The sequence below is a fragment of the Apteryx mantelli genome, chromosome 4 (genome assembly GCF_036417845.1).
Source record: "Apteryx mantelli isolate bAptMan1 chromosome 4, bAptMan1.hap1, whole genome shotgun sequence".
Classification (NCBI taxonomy): Eukaryota; Metazoa; Chordata; class Aves; order Apterygiformes; family Apterygidae; genus Apteryx; species Apteryx mantelli.
Genome location: NC_089981.1, coordinates 24,223,306 through 24,244,944, shown reverse-complemented (window position 1 = coordinate 24,244,944; position 21,639 = coordinate 24,223,306). Strand labels below are relative to the sequence as shown.

At 47.4% G+C, this 21,639-nt stretch overlaps 1 protein-coding gene across 1 annotated transcript; it reads left to right on the top strand.

The window, feature by feature from the left end:
* The first annotated feature begins 1,783 nt into the window (after positions 1–1,783).
* On the top strand, positions 1,784–21,087 carry TH (tyrosine hydroxylase). The gene is made up of 13 exons (XM_013957829.2): positions 1,784–1,873; positions 6,716–6,919; positions 10,709–10,883; positions 11,596–11,684; positions 11,901–11,968; positions 13,731–13,781; positions 14,632–14,777; positions 15,255–15,390; positions 15,538–15,607; positions 17,641–17,697; positions 18,391–18,486; positions 18,612–18,745; positions 20,928–21,087. The coding sequence occupies exons 1-13, from the start codon at positions 1,784–1,786 to the stop codon at positions 21,085–21,087; spliced, it is 1,476 nt and encodes a 491-aa protein (XP_013813283.1).
* The last annotated feature ends 552 nt before the right edge of the window (positions 21,088–21,639 follow it).

Here is a 21,639-nt window from a genome sequence, read left to right as displayed (position 1 = left end):
CTCTGCACTTTCTGAGAAAATGGGCTGAGAAAGCTCCTGAGAAGGGGCAGAGTGCAGTGAGCCCAGCAGGACGCCTGCCTAGGCTGCAGTGCAGGAGCGCGCACTCTTATCTCAGAGAGGTATTGCTCGCTCCCTGGGCTGTCTGGCTACCAGGGCTCACCTCCGCCAGCGGCACAAACCAAAACCACCGTAGGCCTGCACTGATTCAGACCCCCCAGCACCCCTTCTTTCCCAAGGAGATCCTGGAATTCCAGGTAGTGCTTTTCCACCATTCACTCCTCTAAATTTGGTGCGGTTTTATCTCATATTTCAAGCATCCAGGGTTTAGCAGAGGGCAAACAGAAGGTTTAAGGGACTCAGAGGGGATTATGGATGAAATGAAATTAAAGCAAAACCAAGGGCTATTCTGAGTGTGTGTGAAGGGGTTCTGCACATGAGGCTGGAGGGGCCGGGGAGAGAAGAGCTCCTGCCTGCCGCTTAACTCGTTCCTGCAGTTCCTGTTTGAGAAACTAGCAGGGTGTTTCCAGCACCAGGAATAAGATAATCCCAGGTGGCTGACTTGAGTCAAAATTAATTTCTGCTCACTACTGGACCAAATTTTTAGCTGCTGCCAACTGCTGGCTTCAAAACAAACTTGCACCACCTTCCAGCCTGCTAGGCTCTCCCGAGATGCCTTAACGGGGCTGGCAGTGTTTCCATGCTGCCTGCACCCTGGGCTTTGCAGAAGGTGGCAAAACAGCAAGAGCTTTGAAGGCTTGAGGAGGGCAATGAGGCACTGATCCTGTGGCACTGCAAAAATCATCAGTATCATTGGCACAAACTCAGCTCTTTCGCTTGAAGGGAGAGGGGCCACGGAAAGGCAGGGCCAGTAACGTGAACCAGGTAGCTTTGACAGATGACTTCAAAAGCAACACCGCGGACAGGCAAGGCTGTTGGGGAGCGATCCTGCAAGTGGCCAGTGAAGTGCCACAGGCTTCCCCACCACCGGGATTTATGTCAGCCGATAGCCTGTCCCCTAGTGCTGTCGCGGTTGCTCGAAGCAGGGCTGTGCATTTACACAGCATCCATTTGGAGTCGGGGAGCTGCTGCAAATCCTGCAGGAGGAAAAGGCCACATTTGCACAGGGCATGCAGTAAAGCACAAGCCCAGGGACATATCCTGAGCTGCCACCGAGTCTTACAGCCCCTGAGGTCCTCAGACATTTGCTTTTTAGGAATTACAGCAAGAGGAGCAAAACTCTTTGGACGGCAGAATTTCCCCCAATGCAGGCATTGGGAGAAATCAGTGTTATTTCCTATTCCTTTATTCCTTTGCTGTCTTTACACGGCCAGAAGGCAAACAAGGAAAAAAAGCTAGAGAGGGTTGAATCTCTTCCTTCTATTTGGTCCTTTCACCAGTCAAAATCCTTTCATGCAACTCCAAGCTGTGCAAGCAAGTGTGCTGGACTGAAACGCAGCGCAGGAGCGAACTCCATCGAGAAGGGGGGGGGGGTGGAAAACCAGAGAGCAGAAAGCTTTTGGGCGCAGGCAAACAAGTGTGCGTGGGGGAGCGGCTGGTCTGTGAAGGCAGGGTGTCTGCAATCTTCGTAGCGATTAGATTTAATGGGACAGAAACGTTTCTCTCCTTCGCGTCCCCTCCTCCTCTCAGCCCGAGGGGGAGACGGGAGGGAGGTGATGATGAGGAGGGGGGGGAAGATTTGAAAGAGTCTTTGACGTCAGCCCTGCCCTATAAAAGGCTGGCAGGGAGAGGAAAAGCTGAGAGCAGAACTCGTGGAGGAGCAGAGATGCCAACCCCTAACATCTCCACCTCTGCAGCCAAAGGCTTCCGCAGGGCCGTGTCCGAGTTGGACTCCAAGCAAGCTGAGGCCATCATGGTAAGACAACCCTACCCCAATCCTTCCCTCTCCCTCAGCAAACAGCACTCTCTACTCTAGCTATAGGTAACGGCAACCAGGGATAGCCAGACCAACACAGTCTCGGTGAGAGTCCTCACCCGGGCATCTCCGGGCTCTGGACTGGCAAAATAAAACTATCCGAACAATTCCCGCTGCCTAGGCACACGTGTGAAATGTAAACATTAGGAAGGCGAAAGCTAAAACTGATGCACCCCCCCCCCCAACCAAATGTGACTACTACAACCTGTAGGACGAAGGCAGGGATAACAAGGAATCCCCAGGGTGTAATGCGATTGGAATACCTTAACCCTCTCCTGATTTCAAGGCAATAAACTGCAGCAATTTTTTCGTCTGTTCCAGCATATAAAAAAGTGTGTTTTTTGTTCCAGACTACATACAAGGTACAGACAATTTAAGTCAGTTTGCTTGTCGTTGCCGTGTCCGCAGTCTCATTCTCTCCCAATACATCCTTCCCCTGACTCGGTTCCCACCCTTCCCTGCCTATATAGGACCCTCAGCTTAGCCTGGGGAATATTTCAGCGCACACTAAAGCTATACCTGCAAGGGAAAGGAAAAAAAAACTTCACGCTGAGCTGTCAAGTGCCTTTAGAAAGCAAAGGCAGGTGAGCCAGTTACTCTGGCTGTAGGGACACGGGCGTTTTCCTACCTAACCCTAACGAATGTCAGGGGAGACATGAGAAGCATGGATGCTCCTGGACAGCAGTGCGGATGGAAAACATGGCCATCCCATGGGTGACTGCAGAGGCAGGACAGCGGATGACTGCAGCGGGTGGCATGGGGAGGCCCCCCCATCAGGGACTCAGTGGGAGGAAACGTGGGGATCACCCCGGCTTAGGGAGCAGCTGTGTTTTGGCAGGCATCTGCAGCCCTTCACCATGCTTGCTCCTCACAGCAGGAATGGGGGAGAGCAAAGCCTGCAGGGGTGACAGCCTTGAAAGGGGGGTTTTAATGCATGCAGAGAGCCTGCCCTGAAAAATCAGAGCATTTGCTACACCTGGAGCGCATATCATCGATCTATAACACCTGTTGCTTCAAACACTTGTTTGCTTTGCTGAGCAGCGACAGTACTGTCACTTCTCCCATCAGTAAAGAGAAGTAGCTCTGCAGAAACTCAAATCAGGAGATTTTTCTCACCTTGCATCTTCTCTGTCTTTTTTCTAGTTCGGCAGCCAGCAGGCCAGTTGCTGATTTCCCTGTTTCTTTCCCCTATGCCTTGACTTTTTTCACCCACTCTTCTCTTAGCCCTGCGTAATGCTGTGACTTGGGAAAATCAGCCACTGTATAGGCAACAAAAGGTGTTTTGGAGAGTGCAGTATGCTAGGAAGGGAAAAAGAGTTAGGAAACAAAGAGGAAAGCCTGTTTTCACTAAGAAATAAAAATCAGGGAAGGTTTCCCTCTTGCAAAAGCTTTTTCTTTCCAGAAAAATAGTGAATACTTAAGTGATTCTTAGAAAACTTGTATTTTCCAGGCAGCTGGTCAAATCAGTGCTTGAGACATTTGTTCCTCTCCGGAGAAGGGGAGAGTGTTTAGTTATTACATGGACTGGGATGTTGCTAGTGTTTTGCTGGGAAACGGGATGCTGGACAGAGGGGCCAGAGGAATGAGGTTGTATCAGGTGTATTGGCAGGAGCAGGGCAGCCTGCTTGGGGCTCCTTCGGCCTATAGCAGATATAAAACCTCAGCCCCTCTCTGAATCCCCTCGTTGAACGGCAATTTTCAGAACAACAACAAAAAATAATCTCCCTGTTAGGACCGCGTTGAGAGCGAGCAGCGTGAAAGGCTTTGCCCTTTCCTCTTATTTGGAGGAGGAGATCTCCACAGTCCTCTCATTTATTTTGCTGCCTCGCACCGGCCACGAGGCGTGACTGTGCATCTGAGCGGGACGGCACGTGCCCCTGTCCCCACGCGGTGCCGGCGGGCCGTGGCCGAGGGCCGCCCTTGCCGCTCACCTCTGGCAGCTCCGGGTGAGCGCTGGGACCTCGGAGGGGGAATGGTACAAACTCAGGGGGAAGAAAAGGCCTTCCCCCAAAGAGCTTCGCAATCCCAGAACTTGTCTGCGCTGGAAGGTGCTTTGCGCACCAGCTATTCCAGCTAAACTGCTGCCTGGAGACAAAGCTCACGCCACAGAAAGTTCTCTTCCTGTATATTTGCTTTTTCTGTTGCTAATAGTTTTTACAAGACACCTCTGGGCTGCAGCTTAGCAGGGCTTTTGTTACAGCACGTGCAAACATACCCAGCCAGCAGACAGCGGCTGGATGCAAAACGGCAGGAAGGGCTGCCGGGGAAGCAGCGATGAGCTATTGCTGTCCCCAGGTTACACAGCAGGATTTATTCTTTAAAACTCCCGCCTGTTTGCTAGATGGTCGCAAACAATAAGCCTGGGAGAAAGCCAAAGTACTTGAATTCAGAGTCATATTTTTAATGCCTCTGCTGAGGCCGGGCACTCTGAGTTGCAGCAGTTTCAAAGAACTGAAGATTAACCCATCCTTCATGCTAGGTTAGTCACCCTGTCAGACACAGGCCGTAGATACGCAAACTGATGCTTTGCAAAACCAAACCAAATTTCTAACCGTAGCAGGGTAGGCACTCAGGCAGCCAGCCGGCAAGGCGGTTCAGAGGCACCATGTCACCGCGGCGTCGGGAGAAAGGCAGGCGTTTATCACGAGAAATCAGTCTGGCTAGTCTGCGTACAAGAAGCACGATTCCTAGTTTCCAGCAAAGGTAGGCAACCCCCCCCCGCCAGGGAGCGTAAATGCGAGGGCAGCGGGGAGGACGAGGAGCTGGAGAGCCAGGCAGGACCGCGCGCGCAGCCGAGGCAGCAGGCAGCCCCCCTCCCAGCACCCCCCTCCCAAACCAAACGCAGCCTTTGCCTTCTGCGTCCGGCTCGGCTCGGCGCCTTCCTTGCGGGGCCGTGGCGGCAGCCTCTCGTGGGAGCCCGAGCGCTTCTGCACCGCAGGGCATAGTGCAATAAACTCCTCTAGCCGAGGAGCTGCCTGACCTCGGACCACCGCGGAGCTCAGTTGCTGTGGCTAGTGCAAGACTGTTTGCCCTGCTTATTGCAGGCACTTTAAAGTAAACACCGGCTTAACTTTAAACAGAGGAGCGATATAAAACACACACTTAAAGCTGAGCATGCGCTTACCAGCTTTCTAAAGTTAGGGCTCAGGGCACTTATTAGATGTCTTCTCTCTTTGGGTATGAATGCTGTAGATTTAGACAAGCAGCAATATGAGCTTATTTATTAGAAAGTGTTTTTCTGTGCCACAAGGAATAAAGCGGTTGAGGATCAGCAAATATAATTTCCAAAGGGTATCTTTATTAAAAAAAAGGACTGGGTAGAAGCGCGTGGGCTGGTGCCTGGATGTGCAGCATTTTTCAGACTGCATTTAAAATGTCAGAGGGAACCCCTGAAGCTGGTTTTACACTATTAAAGCACTCAAGAGGATTTTTAGAGAAAACATTTGTTACTGATGGTGGGTTTTGAAAATCAGAGAGAAAAGGGGCTTAGTATTTGAGCTGTCTATATTTTTCAGAGGAAAACATCCTCCAGATTTTCACAGGATAGACTGATGAGCACGTTTCTCTTTTCTAAATATTTTCAATGGAATTGGAAGAAAAACTGCAGCCAGAGTGGCTCTGTACGAGCCTGTATGTGCTGAATGTCTTTACGGGCTGCTCCTTCGTTGCTGCTGTCCCAGGTCTCTTTTAGCAAGTCCTGAGGGTTGCCATATGGTTTGGATATTGAACACACAAAACTGGAATCAGATGAGCTGCCTCGAAATACAAAACTGACTTGCAAAATGACTGAGAACAAATAAGGTAGTATTTTGGCTATTTGTATAATCAAGGAAGCAACAGTGATGGAAACAGTTCGTAGCTCACTATAAATATAAAACAGGTAACCTGACATGACCCCAGGCACAAAGACGCAGCATTTCAGGTGCAATTACAAGTAACAGACATCTGAAGGAGTTTGTTGGGACAAAAATGAATCTACAGATCAGTGGGGAGTAGGAGAAATTTATTCTCTGGTGTAAATGGACGTGGCTCCAATTACACTTCAGTGGGCAGGCATCCACTTAATGTCAGAAGAAAACAGCTCTGCGGTGTGTTTTAAGTGGCAGTAAATAATTATAATTAAAAGGCTGTTAGGCTGCCAGGGTTCCTGCCCCTTGAAGCGTGGCTGGAGAGCGGTGCAGTGCACGGGCAAAGCAGTGCAGGGAGGGTGTGCGCGAGGATGTGCGTGGTGGGGCGCTGTGCAGAGGGCACTGAGGCGGCAGTGCTCTCAGGCCAGCAGTTGGGCTGGACCCTGAAAACAGTTTACCTAAGCTGCCATGCTAATACAACAGCAAAGAGCTGCAGCATTAGATGAATTTGTAGTTTTTGCTGTGGACATCAGTTGCCCCCCGCCCCATACATCTTTTCTCAGGTAACATCATATTTATCTAACACCTCTCCACTTGAGTTCATTAGGCATCTGAGAACTGAGTAAATTTTTTTTGCCATTTTTAGTTTTCAAAAGATATTGAAAACTGTTGATAGGGAAGGTGAGGGGAAAAGCTCACTCTCCAGTCATACTGTAAGTGTATTTTGCACAGATATTTCCCAAAGCTTCACTTTTTCAAAAAATTTATTTCTAAAGCCCAGTCCCCATCATCAGACCTTCCTCTTCACAGTCAGACAAGCCAGTCCAAATTTCTCCTTCATCCTCTGCTCACACCTCAGCCAGCTATCTGTGATATCCTCTAATCTCACATACAGCTCTACCAGAAAGACTATTTATTTCTGTTCTGCCTTCAGTCTCCGCGGTTTATTGGTAGACGTCAAAGCCTCATTGAAGATGCCAGGAAGGAAAGAGAGGCTGCAGCTGCAGCTACCGATGCTGCGGAGTCCACAGAAACCATTGTCTTTGAGGAGAAGGATGGGAGAGCCATGCTGAACCTCTTCTTCATGCTCAAGGGAGCCAAGACTTCACCACTGTCCCGTGCACTCAAGGTATTTGAGGTGAGTTCCTAACCTGTTACATCAGACTCAAGGAACACATTAGACATTTGGTGGTCACTCAGTGAGAAACACCACTTCAATCTACTAGAGAAGAGTCAGACTAGGTCTGCCTGCTACAAGCTCTCAGTTAACTCTCTGCATGATCTCCCTACCCTTAGGCCAATCCCCTTTGCTGTGCTCATGCCCCTAGCGCACCGTCTCTCACTTTGAATCACTAGGAATGAGCCATACCTTCACCTGGCAGTGCTCTGGTTATAGTACTCTGTCTCTTAATTACGGGAGCCAACCACCCAGCTTTGCACCGTGGAGTCAACTACACAGCTGCACACCTGCAATTCACAGCATTGTGCTTGTAGCAAACTCTAACAGCACCCTCTACTGCTCAGCACTTCAGCTTCATGCGCTGGTCTCTGATCACACCTGCAAAACATGCCGTATGGTTTGCATGGCCACAGAGCAAGCCCCCCTTGCACAGTATTGATCAGCTTCTAGGTCAAGGCGTTGACTGTCTCTGAAAGGCATCACCGCACTGATCCTTGGTCAAAGAGTTACAGGAACAGCTTCACCCTGGGTGTAAAATTGGCATATTGATTTCCGAAGTACTTCCCTACTTCAGGGATGAATTTGATTCATGTGTAAAAGGTTGTGCTGGTTCTTCTCCAGAGATGCACTGTGTGTATGGCTTTCATATCACGGGGGATTGGTAATTAATAGAGCTTTTTTTCTCCTAGCCAGGAATCAAAAGTTTCATTATCTTGGATATTGGTACCATGAATGGAAAGACTTACTGAGATAAGGGCTGATTATTTAAAAAATCAAAACACAACAGCTTGCATTTATACAGTACATTTGCATCCAGAAGGATTCAAAAGCAGTTTGCAAACTAAGGTGCTGAGCTATGTTTTATATACAGCACTTTAAAATTCCATTGACTTCAGCAGTGAGAGGAGAGGAGAGGAGAATTTGTTCCTATGAGACAGTCACATGGGGCGTAAGGGCCCTCTGGAGGTTCCTGGTCCAACCTCATACTCAGAGCAGGTCCAGTCACAGCAGGTTGCTCAGGGCTATGCCCGTTGTGTTTTGAATACCCCCAAGGATGAAAATCCCGCAACCTGTCTGAGTCCCCGGTATAGTGTTTGACCACCCTCATGATAAAATATATTTTTTTCTCTTTTCTTCAATATCCTTGGTTCCAACTTGTGCCCGTTGCCTATTGTCCTCCCACTGTGCACTTCTGAGAGAATCTGGCTCTGTTTCCTCCACACCCTCCCATCAGGCAGTTGTAGACATTAAGAAGGTCTCCGCTTCATCTTCACTTTTTAAGACTGAACAAATCCAATTCCCTCAGCCTCTCTTCATATTTCATTGTGCTCCATCTCCCTGACCATCTTTGTGTCCCTCCAGTGAATCTGCTACAGCACATCAATGTCTTTGTTATACGTGACACAGCACTCCAGAGGTGATCTCCTAAGTGTTGAATAGAAGGGAAGAATCACATCTCTCAACCTGTTGTCTACTGTCTTGCTAATGCAACTCAGTACATAGCTGGCCATTCTCATCACAAGGACACACTGTTAGTCCATGTATTAATACAGACAGTTATGAAATAACACTTTCTTTCCCCATAAAATGCAACCATTTCTAGGGTAAAATCAGATCACCAGCAACACCACACAGCAACAGCACTACCTTATAGTGGTAAACACACAAAAAATATTTTGGGGGGATAAGTATTTCCCTGAAATTGTAGGGCATTCTAGCTATTTATTGCCCATCCAGTAGCATCTTTGCTAATCTTATGAAAAGCATTTAAGGATCTTCAACAATTACAAAGTATCTTGTATCTCCTTTAAAAGAAGGGCATATTCTGGGCAACATATTGCTCTTGTCTCAAGACCAAAAGTGTCCCTAAGACAAGCCTGGGAGACAAAACCCTTGGTATTGTCATAGTTGTAGTTTCCTTCCTAGGAGAAATGTACAGCTGTCAGAGAAGGTGTGAAAAATCCTTCAGTGTATCATTCTGCTTAGCAGGTATGAAAAATGGAAGTCTAAGCTCTTGTACTAGGAAGATTTTATATTACACTGGTTTTAAAGTCTATAATTTAAACAATTTTTAAGTATCATGCAAGAAGTAGGGGCAGCTTATGTTCAAATAATGCTTGTTTCCTCCTGGAGCAATTTGCTTGCTGCATCAAGAGCTCTCCTGGTAAAAAAGCTCTTTCAGCTTGTCACAGAGAGAGCTTTAAAGATAATAAAAAGACAAGCATGTCAAGCCACAGTAGAGGAAGATTCATTTCCCAGATCCCTCTGGCAATGCAGGTACAAGATATGAAAGCAGACGGGCGTAATGACATTTGCCTCATCATGAACCAGGCTGCAGGGAAGCTGGTTTCACTCTGCTGTATGTGTTACATGCAGCCAAAGCATAGGTAATGCAATCACAGCTGTCAGATTAATGCAAAGGTATTGATTGTTGAGGGGACAATGTAATAGTGAAGTTGGTAGGTACATTCGAAAAACACGATCCTAAATTTAATTTACCTGTGGCATTGCATCTGTTCCTTCTCATCTTTCTGCCTGTGATTAACAAAAGAAATCATGTCCCTTCCTCTACTGAAGATCTCCCAGAGACACTGGAAAGGTTGGGTTGTTGTCCAGGGACCTGGGCTTGCACTGCCAGCTTTCACCAAGCTAAAGAAAATATCTGCAAATCTACCAGGACCTTTGGGAAGACTATAGACTCCATTTTGCCCCTCTCTATTCTTTGAGTTCAGTTCTGATAAAGAGCGACAAAGTAACACTCCTGAAGACTTGGCAGAGCTCAGGAACAGTCTGGATGTGGGCAGAACAAACTTTTCTCCTCTCCTTGAGGGCACTTACAAGAACAAAATTATTTCAATTGGCACTACCATTTTGAGCACTGGGATGAAAGTTTCTCTGGGGTCTTTACATCAGTGCCTGTTGACAGGAGGGAGGCCAGACTTTTCTGATGTAGACACTGAATAGCAATGAGATAGCTGTTACCTCCCAGCCGTGACCACCCTGAGGGTGACCATAAATGTATGATGCAGGGTGAAATCCTGCCTCACATGAAACTGGATGTTCGACCTATCTGCTTGCAGTTTTTTTGGTGGCCGGGTCAATAACATGTAAGGTGGTTGCTGTAGATCCATTTTGGCCATAAATCAGCAAACAAGGAGATTTGAGGGGGAGTGAGTTTTCTCCATGCAGCTGCACTGGGAGCCTTCAACACGCAACACTGCTTCCCAGCAGCTTCCTTGAAGTGAAGTCAGTGCAAGAAAGGAGCCGGAGAGCTCCCTGGTCTTCCCTGATTTGGGCTGGGGCCGGACGACCGGGGCGAGTGTCCGGCCGCGGCGGTGGTTTCAGCACCCTGGCCAGCGCCGCCCCCGCCGGGCTCCGCGAAAATGAGCCCTTTTTGGGGGTTAAATTACCAAAAAACTGCCTTGCCTTAAGGGAGAAGTTAAAGGAAAAAGGTAACAGTAGGTGGCATTTTGCCATATGAATTGCCAATCTTGTTAAGATCATTTTTGCCTCCGAGGAAGTTTTCAGTTGAAAATTGCTGACCAGCCCCACGGGCTGTTAGTCCGGGATGAAAAACTGTAGTATTAATGGATAAGTGTGTTCATCCCAGTTAAAAAAAAGGAATAAAAGCATAACCTCCCCCTCCCCCAGTATATCCGTGTGGACATTTTGGGGAAGTATTGGTAGGTGTTTCAAGTGTCAGAGACTTGTTTAATGCTTTTGTTTTTCTTTTCCATGTTCTAAAAGACGTTTGAAGCTAAAATTCACCACCTGGAGACCAGGCTTAGCCGAAAGCCCCGTGAAGGGACCACTGAGCTGGAGTATTTTGTACGGTGTGAAGTCCACAGCTCTGACCTCAATACTTTCATTAGCTCCATCAAGAGGGTAACAGAAGAAGTGAGGACCACTAAGGAAGACAAATGTAAGGAACTTACAAACTGTTTGACTTTCATGCACAGACTGAGCCTTAGAAACCTGAGTGGAGTCTTTGTTATTCACAAGGGATCCTATATCTGGCTTGTCTAGAGACCACCCTGGTAATATAGTTTAACTGTTGTTGCCTCACAGTCCTTGTAATCCAGATCCCTTACCCAGAGTTAGAGTTTATAAAGGTATCTCTCTGTGATCTGATCATGCAAGTAAACACCCTGAGCTAAAGCATTTGATGATTCTATCATCAGGACATACCAGAGCAGAAAAGGCTCATTATTCTGCAACCTAGTCCATGATACACTTAAGCTTCCACAACAGAAGTAGTGATAAGACAGAGAATACCTTTGGATCCTAAGAATTATGTTGGATCTCTGTTTTTTGTTTGTTTTTGCAAAGTCTGGAGTCTTTGAACATGATCCAATTTGGTCTTCTAGTTTACTTATGTCATAAAATGTTCTTTTGAGAGACAGGCAGGGAAGTTATGAGATGGAGATTGTGGCATTAGAACTGACTGTGGGATGGGAGCATTGAGAGTGAGGGACCACAGCCAGGGAAGTACAGCTACATCATGTGCAGTTGTGTGTGTATGTGCTACGTCAGGTCACATATGTACTGTTGAACACCACAGCCCCTTCTCAGCACAGGATGCTCAGCTTTCATTTCCACAGCCACAGTTTCTCTCTCTCTTTCTCTCCCTGCAGTCCACTGGTTTCCCAGAAAAATCTGTGAATTGGACAAGTGCCACCACTTGGTCACTAAGTTTGACCCTGACTTGGATTTGGATCACCCGGTGAGTTAGTCTGTGTGGGCACGTCCTCACATTCAAGTCCTGAGCATTCCCTCAGAAGCAGGGAGGTAGCAAACACCCATTACTGCAACTGGTCAGAAAATTATCATGCAATCACCATCATGAAAGAAGTTGCTCCAACCAGTGGTGAACTTTGCTGGGTGAAAAGTTTTAGTAACTAATTAAAAATCCTGTCTCTGTTCCTATTTGTCATAACAGGGATACTCTGACCAAGTATACCGCCAGAGGAGGAAAACGATAGCAGAAATTGCTTTTCACTATAAGCAGTAAGTCTTTCCTAACATCCACACAGGAGTAATTCCATGTCAGTGCAGCTTGTTGGGAAGTTATTGTGCTACTTCTATGAGATTTTTCTCTTCTTTGATGATGTTTTGTCTCTCCATTCAGCCTTTCCAGCTCCTTTTCTGTGCTCCTTCTCTCTGGGTATTCCAATTTTTTCCTAATGTAAAACTGCCTATGGTCATTAATTCATATATTCATAAATCCAGAACAAACCTCCTGCATAACAAAGCTACATATAATTCCATCAAACCCCAAACTTCATTTTGAAATATTGCATCTCTTTTAGAATGACATCTAGTCTTGACTTCAAAGTTTCAAGCACTGAAAAAGATAACATGTGCTTAGAAAAATTGTTCAAATGGTTCATTATTCTGGCTGTGAAAAATGTGTGTTTTATTTCTAAACCGAATGTCTGTAGCATTAGCTTTCACCCACTGGATCACACGTGCCTTTCTTCTGCTAGACTGAAGAACCATCTGCTGTCAGAATTTTTTTTAATGGTATTTATAGACTAAATGGTTCACCTCTTAACTGTGTTTGATAAATCAAATAGATTCCAGCAATGGCTTCATCATTGTCTTACATAGAATTAAGACTATCTCTTGAACTCCTACTTAATACTCCTGTTCTGATGTATCCAGTGATAGCACTCAATCACTCAGCTACAACATCAGACAGAGCTCTAATATTCAGCTGGGTTTTGTAAAATAATCCCCAGATCCTTTTTAGTAACAATGCCTTCCACTGTAGTGTCTCCCTCTCTAAACGGGACTTTAAATGCAGAGTCCTGTAGTTAGCCCCACCGGAAAGCAGCCTACAGAAATGGACGGCGTTGCCTTTCTGAGCTATGCATACACCCAGCCTGATTCCAGCAGGACTTACTGCTCTATTAGATTTCATGTTCTTTGCAGATTTCAAGTCCAGAATATATATATTTATGTTTTTATCCTGTACTCCTATTAAATGCATGGAATGTCTTTGTGCCAGCAAGAGAGTCCTGAGGGACCCAGGAAGATGATGCACGCATTTAGGATAAATGACATATCTCATCTGGAGGTTAGCATTTATAAGGTGTTGTGTAACATCCCTTCTGGCTGTAGATGGAATAGAAACTGTGCTTTACTACAGTAATACATGAATACCTCATCTGTTCAAATACAGAACAGAAGGATTTAGGAAATACAATTGTAAATGCTAGTGCAGAAAAGGCAGAAGTATCAGTCTTCTTTAGTTCTCACTTATATTAATGTTAACATTTTCTTTTCTTGTTGTCCTTACTCTTACTGACCACATATTTTTCTGCAGTTCAAATGCCCTTATTCTTCCTTATTAACTACTTTTATTTCCTAACCACTGATTCATTCTGATGGCTTTAAGAATGAATGGAACCATCAGCTTCCTGCTGTCTATGTTAAATATCAACTTCAGGCACATATTCTTTTTTTCTTTTTTTTTTCTGCACAGTTTCCATTTCTTGGAAAATACCATGCCTGCTAAGCTTTCACTCATGCCTTGTTCATTATAACATCTGGTTATACTAGTGCTTTTCCTGTGTCCATATATTTGTTGCATCTGTACAAGTGACCTAGTACTAAAACTCTGTCTTTCCTATCATCCGCTTGTTTGTTTTAAAGATGATTGAGCAACGTCATGCAGAGCACCTTCTCAAAGGTGCATGTTTTTCAAAGGGAAGAGCAGCCTGGCTTGTGCTCCCCTACTGCCATTAATGGTACATTTGCCTTGCAGTGGGGACCCAATCCCTCATGTGGAGTACACAGCGGAGGAGATCGCTACCTGGTGAGTGCTGATTTAATCTGTGACATTTATTGGCTTCCACTACCTGAGGTGGCAACCAATAGACACCAAAGCTCCCTTTTCCCTGGCTGCTTGTGAGGAATAACGACAGGATCTTCACAATTGCTCAGTCACCAAACTGCAACCAAACTAACGATGATCCTCCTCTCTTGGAGCTGCACTTTCAGCCTGCCTTCTCCAGGAGTTCCTCCAAGGAATCCTCCACAGAGAGCTAGATAGGTCAATTTGGAAACCACTTCTCCAAAGGGAAGTTGGCTTAGTGGCAGCCTCCAAACACAAGGATAGTTATCATAGCTGTGGAGAGAAATATGAGGGCAAGAGTGAATATCTGGATCATATCTCACTTGGAAAAATGCTTCCTCTGAGCATTATCACTTCCAGGAGTGTCACTGCAGGAATGTCTCTGAAAACAAGACTGACTATTAGAATTGATTATTCAAACTTCTAAACAAGGTCATCTCTCATTTATATTAAATGACTTTGTAGTGTGACTTTAGGAACTAACCTAAAGGGAATATTTTAATTCCACTTAGTACTTCTTACCTGTAACATTGACCTAATATTAGTTCAAGGTCAGAAGCAGGTCTGTACAGATACGACTTTGTTGACATTGCAGACTCATTTGAATGGGGAGTGAGTGTGCATGTGTTTGTGTGTGTGCAAGTGTGTGTAACCCCGTGAATGTGCAGAGACACATAGACTTAGTGGTGTGGAAAACAAAAAGGACAAGAAAACCAGACACACAAGAATTTGACAGCATATAACCAGAGGACAGGAGCAGACTAGACATGCAAAGCCAGACTCTGACCACGTACCTCCTCTTGTTCTAAAGGAAAGAGGTATACAGTACACTAAAGAGCCTGTACCCAACCCATGCCTGCAAGGAGTACCTAGAAGCTTTTAATCTACTGGAGAAATTCTGTGGCTACAGCGAGAACAACATCCCTCAGCTGGAGGAGGTCTCCCGCTTCCTGAAAGGTGGGTGCAACTGAAGGGGAGGCTAGTGAAAAGCACAGACAACCTGAAACACTGCTGGGGTCTGATGAAGTGCCAGGGCTCCAGCATAATACCAACAACTGCTGTAAGGAAACATGGACTCAAAGGAGGAGGGTGTGAGGTGAGATTTGGGAAGAGAGCTAGCGGACACCTGCATATTGCACACACAGGCCAGAGGATTGACTACAGCTGGCAGGGACTGCCAGGTGATGGAAGGGTAGGTAAAATAATGGGCTGCAGCTGCAAGCCCAAGCCCACAGTTTCAGTGATCCTTCTGAGCACCAGCCAGCCTAAGGAGCAGACGTTGCTGCCTAGTAGAAGTAGAAATACTAGGTCTGGTGCTGCAGGAACTCTTTAATTTCCAGCACTGAGGTTTTTGTTGTATGTTTATAAAACTGACTATCAGTGCAGCCCTGTGAGCTGTAGCATGCTCCTCAGTGACTGCATGAACTATTTCAGAGAGAACTGGCTTCCAGCTCCGGCCCGTGGCTGGCCTGCTGTCTGCTCGGGACTTCCTCGCCAGCCTGGCCTTCCGGGTGTTCCAGTGCACGCAGTACATCCGCCACGCGTCCTCACCCATGCACTCCCCGGAGCCGTGAGTACTGCTTAGCCCGAGATGGCCTTCCTCAGCTGAGACAGCTCCCCTAGCACAACAGCTCGCTGAGGATTAACATTTTGCTTTCTCTCCAGTGTGCAAAACCTGTGCTAATCATGTTTTCCTTCTTCTCCTGGGCAATGGAAGGGACTGCTGCCACGAGCTCCTGGGGCACGTACCAATGCTGGCTGACAAGACATTTGCACAGTTCTCTCAGGTACAGCAGATCTTCTGTTTCTTCACGCTGAGAGAGCAGGGGGTGAGATGGGAATCCAAATCTAGCTCAGTCTCACCCTCCTGGCAGGCAGTTCCAAGGATGCTGCCTGGAGAAATGTTTCTCCTCTCCTAACTTCTCCTGGATTTTCACAGCACTGCGACAGTAGCTGTACATTGCTTTTTGGCTGCCCAGTCCTAGCAGGAGTTACTGTAGGACACAGAAGTCTGCCCTGAACCACTGACTGCAGCAGGAGAGAGAAGCCATAGCAATACTGTGTATCCGCCCCTTCTTATTTGCTGTAGGCAAGTCAGCCATGGGCTTGGTAGCCATTCCTTGAGTATGTAACATGACTGCCTCTGTCCCAGTGTCAGCAGATTTCCCCTTTGCTTCCAGCTTTGCCTCTGACTGCTCATTCATTAATTTCAGATGTGTCACTGGCCACCTAACCCCTTCTTGTTTTTTTCTAAGGTTTATTTGTTTTAAGCACAATGTTCAGAAGCCTTAGTCATGAACTGAAAGCCCTAATGTATAGTAGAAATGTCAGACTCTGCACCAGAGCATTTTTAATCTGAGCATGACAAAACCACAGCAGGTGTCTGAGAGTTCACAGAATCACAGAATCGCTGAGGTTGGAAGGGACCTCTGGAGATCATCTAGTCCAACCCCACTGCTCAAGCAGGGTCACCTAGAGCACGTTGTCCAGGATTGTGTCCAGGCAGCTTTTGAATATCTCCAGAGAAGGAGACTCCACCACCTCTCTGGGCAACCTGTGCCAGTGCTCTGTCACCCTCACAGTGAAAAAGTATTTCCTCATGTTCGGATGGAAGTGTCTGTGTTTCAGTTTGTGCCCATTTCCTCGCGTCCTGTTGCTCGGCACCACTGAAAGGAGTCTGGTCCCATCCTCTCGACACCCTCCCTTCAGATACTTGTACACGTTGATAAGATCTCCTCTCAGCCTTCTCTTCTCCAAGCTAAACAGGCCAAGCTCTCTCAGCCTTTCCTCATAAGAGAGATGCTCCAGTCCCCTAATCGTCTTTGTAGCCCTTCGCTGGACTTGCTCCAGTAGTGCCACATCCCTCTTGTACTGGGGAGCCCAGAACTGGACGCAGTACTCCAGATGGGGCCTCACCAGGGCTGAGGAGAGGGGGAGAATCACCTCCCTCGACCTGCTGGCAATGCTCTGCCTAATGCACCCCAGGATACCATTGGCCTTCTTGGCCACAAGGGCACATTGCTGCCTTATGCTTAACTTGGTGTCCACCAGCACTCCCAGGTCCTTCTCGGCAGAGCTGCTTTCCAGCAGGTCAGCCCCCAACCTGTACTGGTGCATGGGGTTATTCTTCCCTAGGTGCAGGACCCTGCACTTCCCTTTGTTGAACTTCATGAGGTTCCTCTCCGCCCAGCTCTCCAGCCAGTTCAAGGAAATAATATCTGTCATCTCAAGAGAATGAGATAGAGAGCAGTCTGCACCTAAGTGGCTGAATCATGTCCTTTTATGTAGTCAGCACAGGAAGGGAAGGTTTGAAGGAAGAGTAGAATGAGGGGGTTTAGTGGTGATGGAGGAGGAGGATGATGGGGAGCTGCCCCCAAGTACAGTGGGGAGAAGCAGAGGTGTAGCATGTGGCAGACGGATGCTGGAGTGTGGGCTGACTGGAAGCAGGAGCAACCATGCCATGAACAGGGAGAGCAGGGCAGGTGGGGAAACGGGCCACGAAAAGCTTTGCAAAAGATACATTTTAACAGCAATTTTCAGAAGCACTGAAAATTTTGAACAAACTCCTGATACCATGAAACTCCTGATACTATGAAACATTCAGGCATCCCCAATCCCAACAGCAAAATACTTCTTTTATCCCTCTCAGTGTCTGCAATAAATTGTGTTGTAGGACATTTCTGAACTGTTGACTGGTTATCTGTACTAATTGCATGAGAATGTGATAACTGACCAAACCCCAAAACGCTGGGTTTTAAATGAATCTTGCTGCAGTTGACCAAATTTATACTGACATTCGCCCCTTCCCTTTTCTTCCCAGGACATTGGGCTTGCATCTCTGGGAGCAACTGATGAAGAAATTGAGAAACTTGCAACGGTAAGTTTTACTTTCAGCATGACTGGGACCCCAGTCCTTCTAGTAGCACTTCTGTGACAACAGGGGGGACTGGTGCACCCTCGTCTGCCCAAAACTTAATGGCTTAGAGCCTCTGTCTGAGGTGCCCCATCCTCTGCTCTTTCGTGATGACTGTGCAAAGCAGAGATCAGTTAAAAAGCAGAGCTCACTTGCACATTAACCCAATTTTCATGGGCACTAGAGTATCATTAAGCATCATATTTCTAAAGACAGCACTGCTGGGACTCTTTAGGATGGGATTAAATTACATCCGTTTCCTTCAGCTCTCCCTTGACAAGGTGAACTGTCCTGCTCCAAGGGCAGTCAACAGAGACACCGTATAGTTGCTGCATGCTTGGGAGGACAACTCGGGTAGCATGGTGTCCGGAAGAGCTTCCATCTGCTCCAGCGTGACCACGGGCTTGTGGCTAGCCCCAGGCTGGCCAAGCCTTGAGTTGTACAACGAGATAAGGAGGTGCTGCCCCTCGCCTCCCCTGTGGGTCTGAGCAAGCTGTTTCACTGCCTGGCTCCACAGGCTGTGCCAGGCGCTAGTTTGTTTAAACATCCTCTGACCCAGACTGTGGTGTAAGGACTCAAAAGTGAGAGGGAGATGAAGAGGAGAACTTGTGTTCCCTATGTGTGTGGTTTGTTTTGTTTTGTTTTTTCCTTTCACAGCTTTACTGGTTTACAGTGGAGTTTGGGCTCTGCAAACAGAACGGGACAGTGAAAGCCTATGGAGCTGGGCTCCTGTCTTCCTATGGGGAACTTATAGTAAGTCCGAGCAGAACTTGCTTCTCTCTGCTCCAGACCCTGTATAGTTATCTATTTTCCATCTCTATTATGCATGCAAACTCTGGTTGCCTCCGCTGCCTGCTGGCTTTCTGCTGTTTCTGCAGCACTCCTTGTCAGATGAACCAGAGGTGCGGGACTTTGACCCAGATGCTGCCGCTGTCCAGCCCTACCAAGATCAGAACTACCAGCCTGTGTATTTTGTGTCCGAGAGCTTCAGTGATGCCAAAAGTAAACTCAGGTAGGCTCGGGCAGTGAGGGAGACCCAAGCAGGATGACACAGGGCTACGATATCTCAAAATAGTGCTTGGTAGGGCAGTGGCTGCTTTCAGTTTAGGATCTCAGGAGCACTCTGGAAACAAATATCAGTTAGGTCTTTCAAAACCTGATGCATTAACCCATAAGCATTATGTGCGTTATAATAAGCATTAACCCATTTTTGACCTTGACAAAATGACTCTCTAGTTCCCACAGGGCCCAGCTCAAGTCCTTTGGGCTTCCGATTTGTCCAAGAGCCATGCGACATGTGGTGTGTGGAGGAGAGCAGGGCGGAGGCATTTGTGGAGATTAGGCTGAGTGTGCAAAGGAAAGGACAAATCTAGTGTTAGTTCTTACAGGGAAGAGTTAAAGAAAACTTCCAGCTTCCAAGGCAGGCAAGGCAGCCTAACCGGGGGCTAGCTGGGGGTCCAGGACTGCCCTCCGTTCACCAGGATACCCTTGTTTTCTCACTATGAGAAGACTGGCTGATAAAGGCCAGGTACCTGCCCTCCCTTCGGAAGTATTCATCCGGAAAGCATCATTCTGAAAACCTGAGTTAGAGGCGGCATTTAGCTTTCTGCCCAGGGAGCTGCATGGGTGAGATTTTTAGGAGCGAGGTGAAGAACTGCTTGACCTGGCGGCAGTGTTTGAATTTAGGATGCAGGAAAAACTGAGCAGCTGCTGAGGGGCTTCATTATCATCCAACCAGGTGCAACTCACTTGCACCATTCCTGCAGCTCCAGAGTTCAGCTGCTCAAAAGCAAGCATCCGGGGAGCCCATCCTCTCACACAGACTGCACTGCTTAAAAAAAGACTAAAACTCCGAACTGTTGGATAACTCATTTCTTTATATTTAAAAGGGGAAAATACACCACATATACAGTCAAGATTAGGCTAGGGGGCTTGGACAGTGATAGGCACTTTAAATGATCCTATTAAAAGAGCTCAGAGACCACGTAAGTGCTACTTTAAGAGATGAAAACAATAAAATGCCTATTTTGCTTGCATTACTGGCAGTCCTGGGGGGCTACAGCCATGGACCTGATTGTCAGGGCTATCCTGAGAAAAAGCCCCCTTTCCCCAAAGTGTTTTCCAGTGAGGAGCACATTCAGTTCCCTTCCAGGCGCCCACAGAGACAATGCTGTACCTGCAGGCTTCAGAAAGGTGTAAAATGAATACTCTTGTGCTAGAAGGTAGATTTGGGGGGGCAAGCTCTACCTAGGCTCAGGCACTGAGATAAGCCACATTTTAAGGGAGATAGGAGCTGTGGGTATTCAGGAAACCCATTGGTTTCCCCGTGGCTTTCCTTCCTCTGCACACGCCAGCAGCTTTCCCCCGTGCTACCCCCCGGGTCCTCTGCAGAGCCGGTCATGCGTTTCACACCCAGACCGTGGCAGTCGGGATTAGGCTTTCCCACAGTACGGGTACCGGCTATAGGAGGAGTCCGGGGAGACTCATTCCTCATTTCCCCCCAGACTGCGGCAGAGCAGACCCACAGTAGCCACAAGAGGGTACCCTAGGCTAAGCCATTCAGGAGAGAGAGGGTAAAGCGGCCAGGGGCTCTCCTGTCGCCGGAGCTGGCTTGTTCCCCCTCTTCCCAAGCACTTTCAGCATGAGACTTTACCTATGAGTAGCTAAATTTAGATCCCCAAGTCCATTTTTACAGAGTCACCGAGGGGGGGGTGGGTGGGTGGGAACGCACCTTGTCAAGCATATAAGTGTTAGATTTGGAGCTGAACATGAGAAAATCCCTTGGGGAAATCTTGCCCTTTGATTATTTCCCCTTAGACCTCCAAGAGCACTCAGCTACATTAAGTAAAAATAGAGGGTATCTTAGCACAGGTGGCAACCACAGAGGCAGCAACTTCAGTGCATCTTCCAGTTTGAGGTAAGCACATGTAAAGAGAGAGGTGGTGGCCCTGGGAAACCGCAGACTCAAGCTTGGTCACCCTAGCTGAACAGGAACTATCTTGACTACTGCTATACCCTCATCAAGCTGCAAAGATGGGAAACGTACAGGTTTTGTGCTAACTTAGAAATTCTGCTCCAGAGAGGCATTTATCTGTTGTGAATTTATCTGGGGGAGGAGGGAAGAGAAGCAAGAGGGAGCAGGCAGCTGTGAGACTCATGGTTTGCAACAAGGCTTCGGCACCCTTTCCTTTCAGGAGCTACGCTGCCCACATCAAGCGGCCCTTCTCGGTGAAATACGAGCCGTACACCCACAGCATCGAGCTCCTGGACAGCCCGCAGACTATCTGCCACTCCCTGGAGAGCGTAAGGGACGAGCTGCACTCGCTTATTGATGCGCTGAATGTTATCAGTTAATCGGAGAACTGGGCTCTTTCCTTCCCCTCTTCCCTCGCAGCAACGAAACTGCCTGCACCTAGTTCCCGGCTGGTAGCTTCTACCTGTTTTCTCCAAACTTTGGCATTGCTGCCTGTCACCGCACTATCCCAACAGCTTTCTGCATTTGTATTTAGGGCCAGCTTGGAGGAGGGCAGAGGGACTGACCCAAGGCCTGCTCATGTTCTTGCTAGTGTTCCTGTTGACTTGGAAGCTTAGCACAGACCACAAGCATGGGCCAAGCTACAAAGTTAAAGTCAAGAGCTATGGTCCAGGCTCCCAGGTGCCAGAAAGAAGAGAGAAGCTGGGGGGAAGGGGGGAGAGGAGTGTTTTCAGTTTGAGAGAATAGAGAGATCTGTGGTTGTTTGGGTTTTTTTTTTTTGTTTTTTAATCCCCAAAGCAATTCCCAGAGCAACTCCACACGAGACCTTCGGTCACCACCATCTCCTGCCTCTTACAGCTCCTCACATTTGAGAAATCAGAGCTGCTCTAGAAGCTTTTCTGCCTTAACCCTAAGATGTTTGTGGCTCCTGG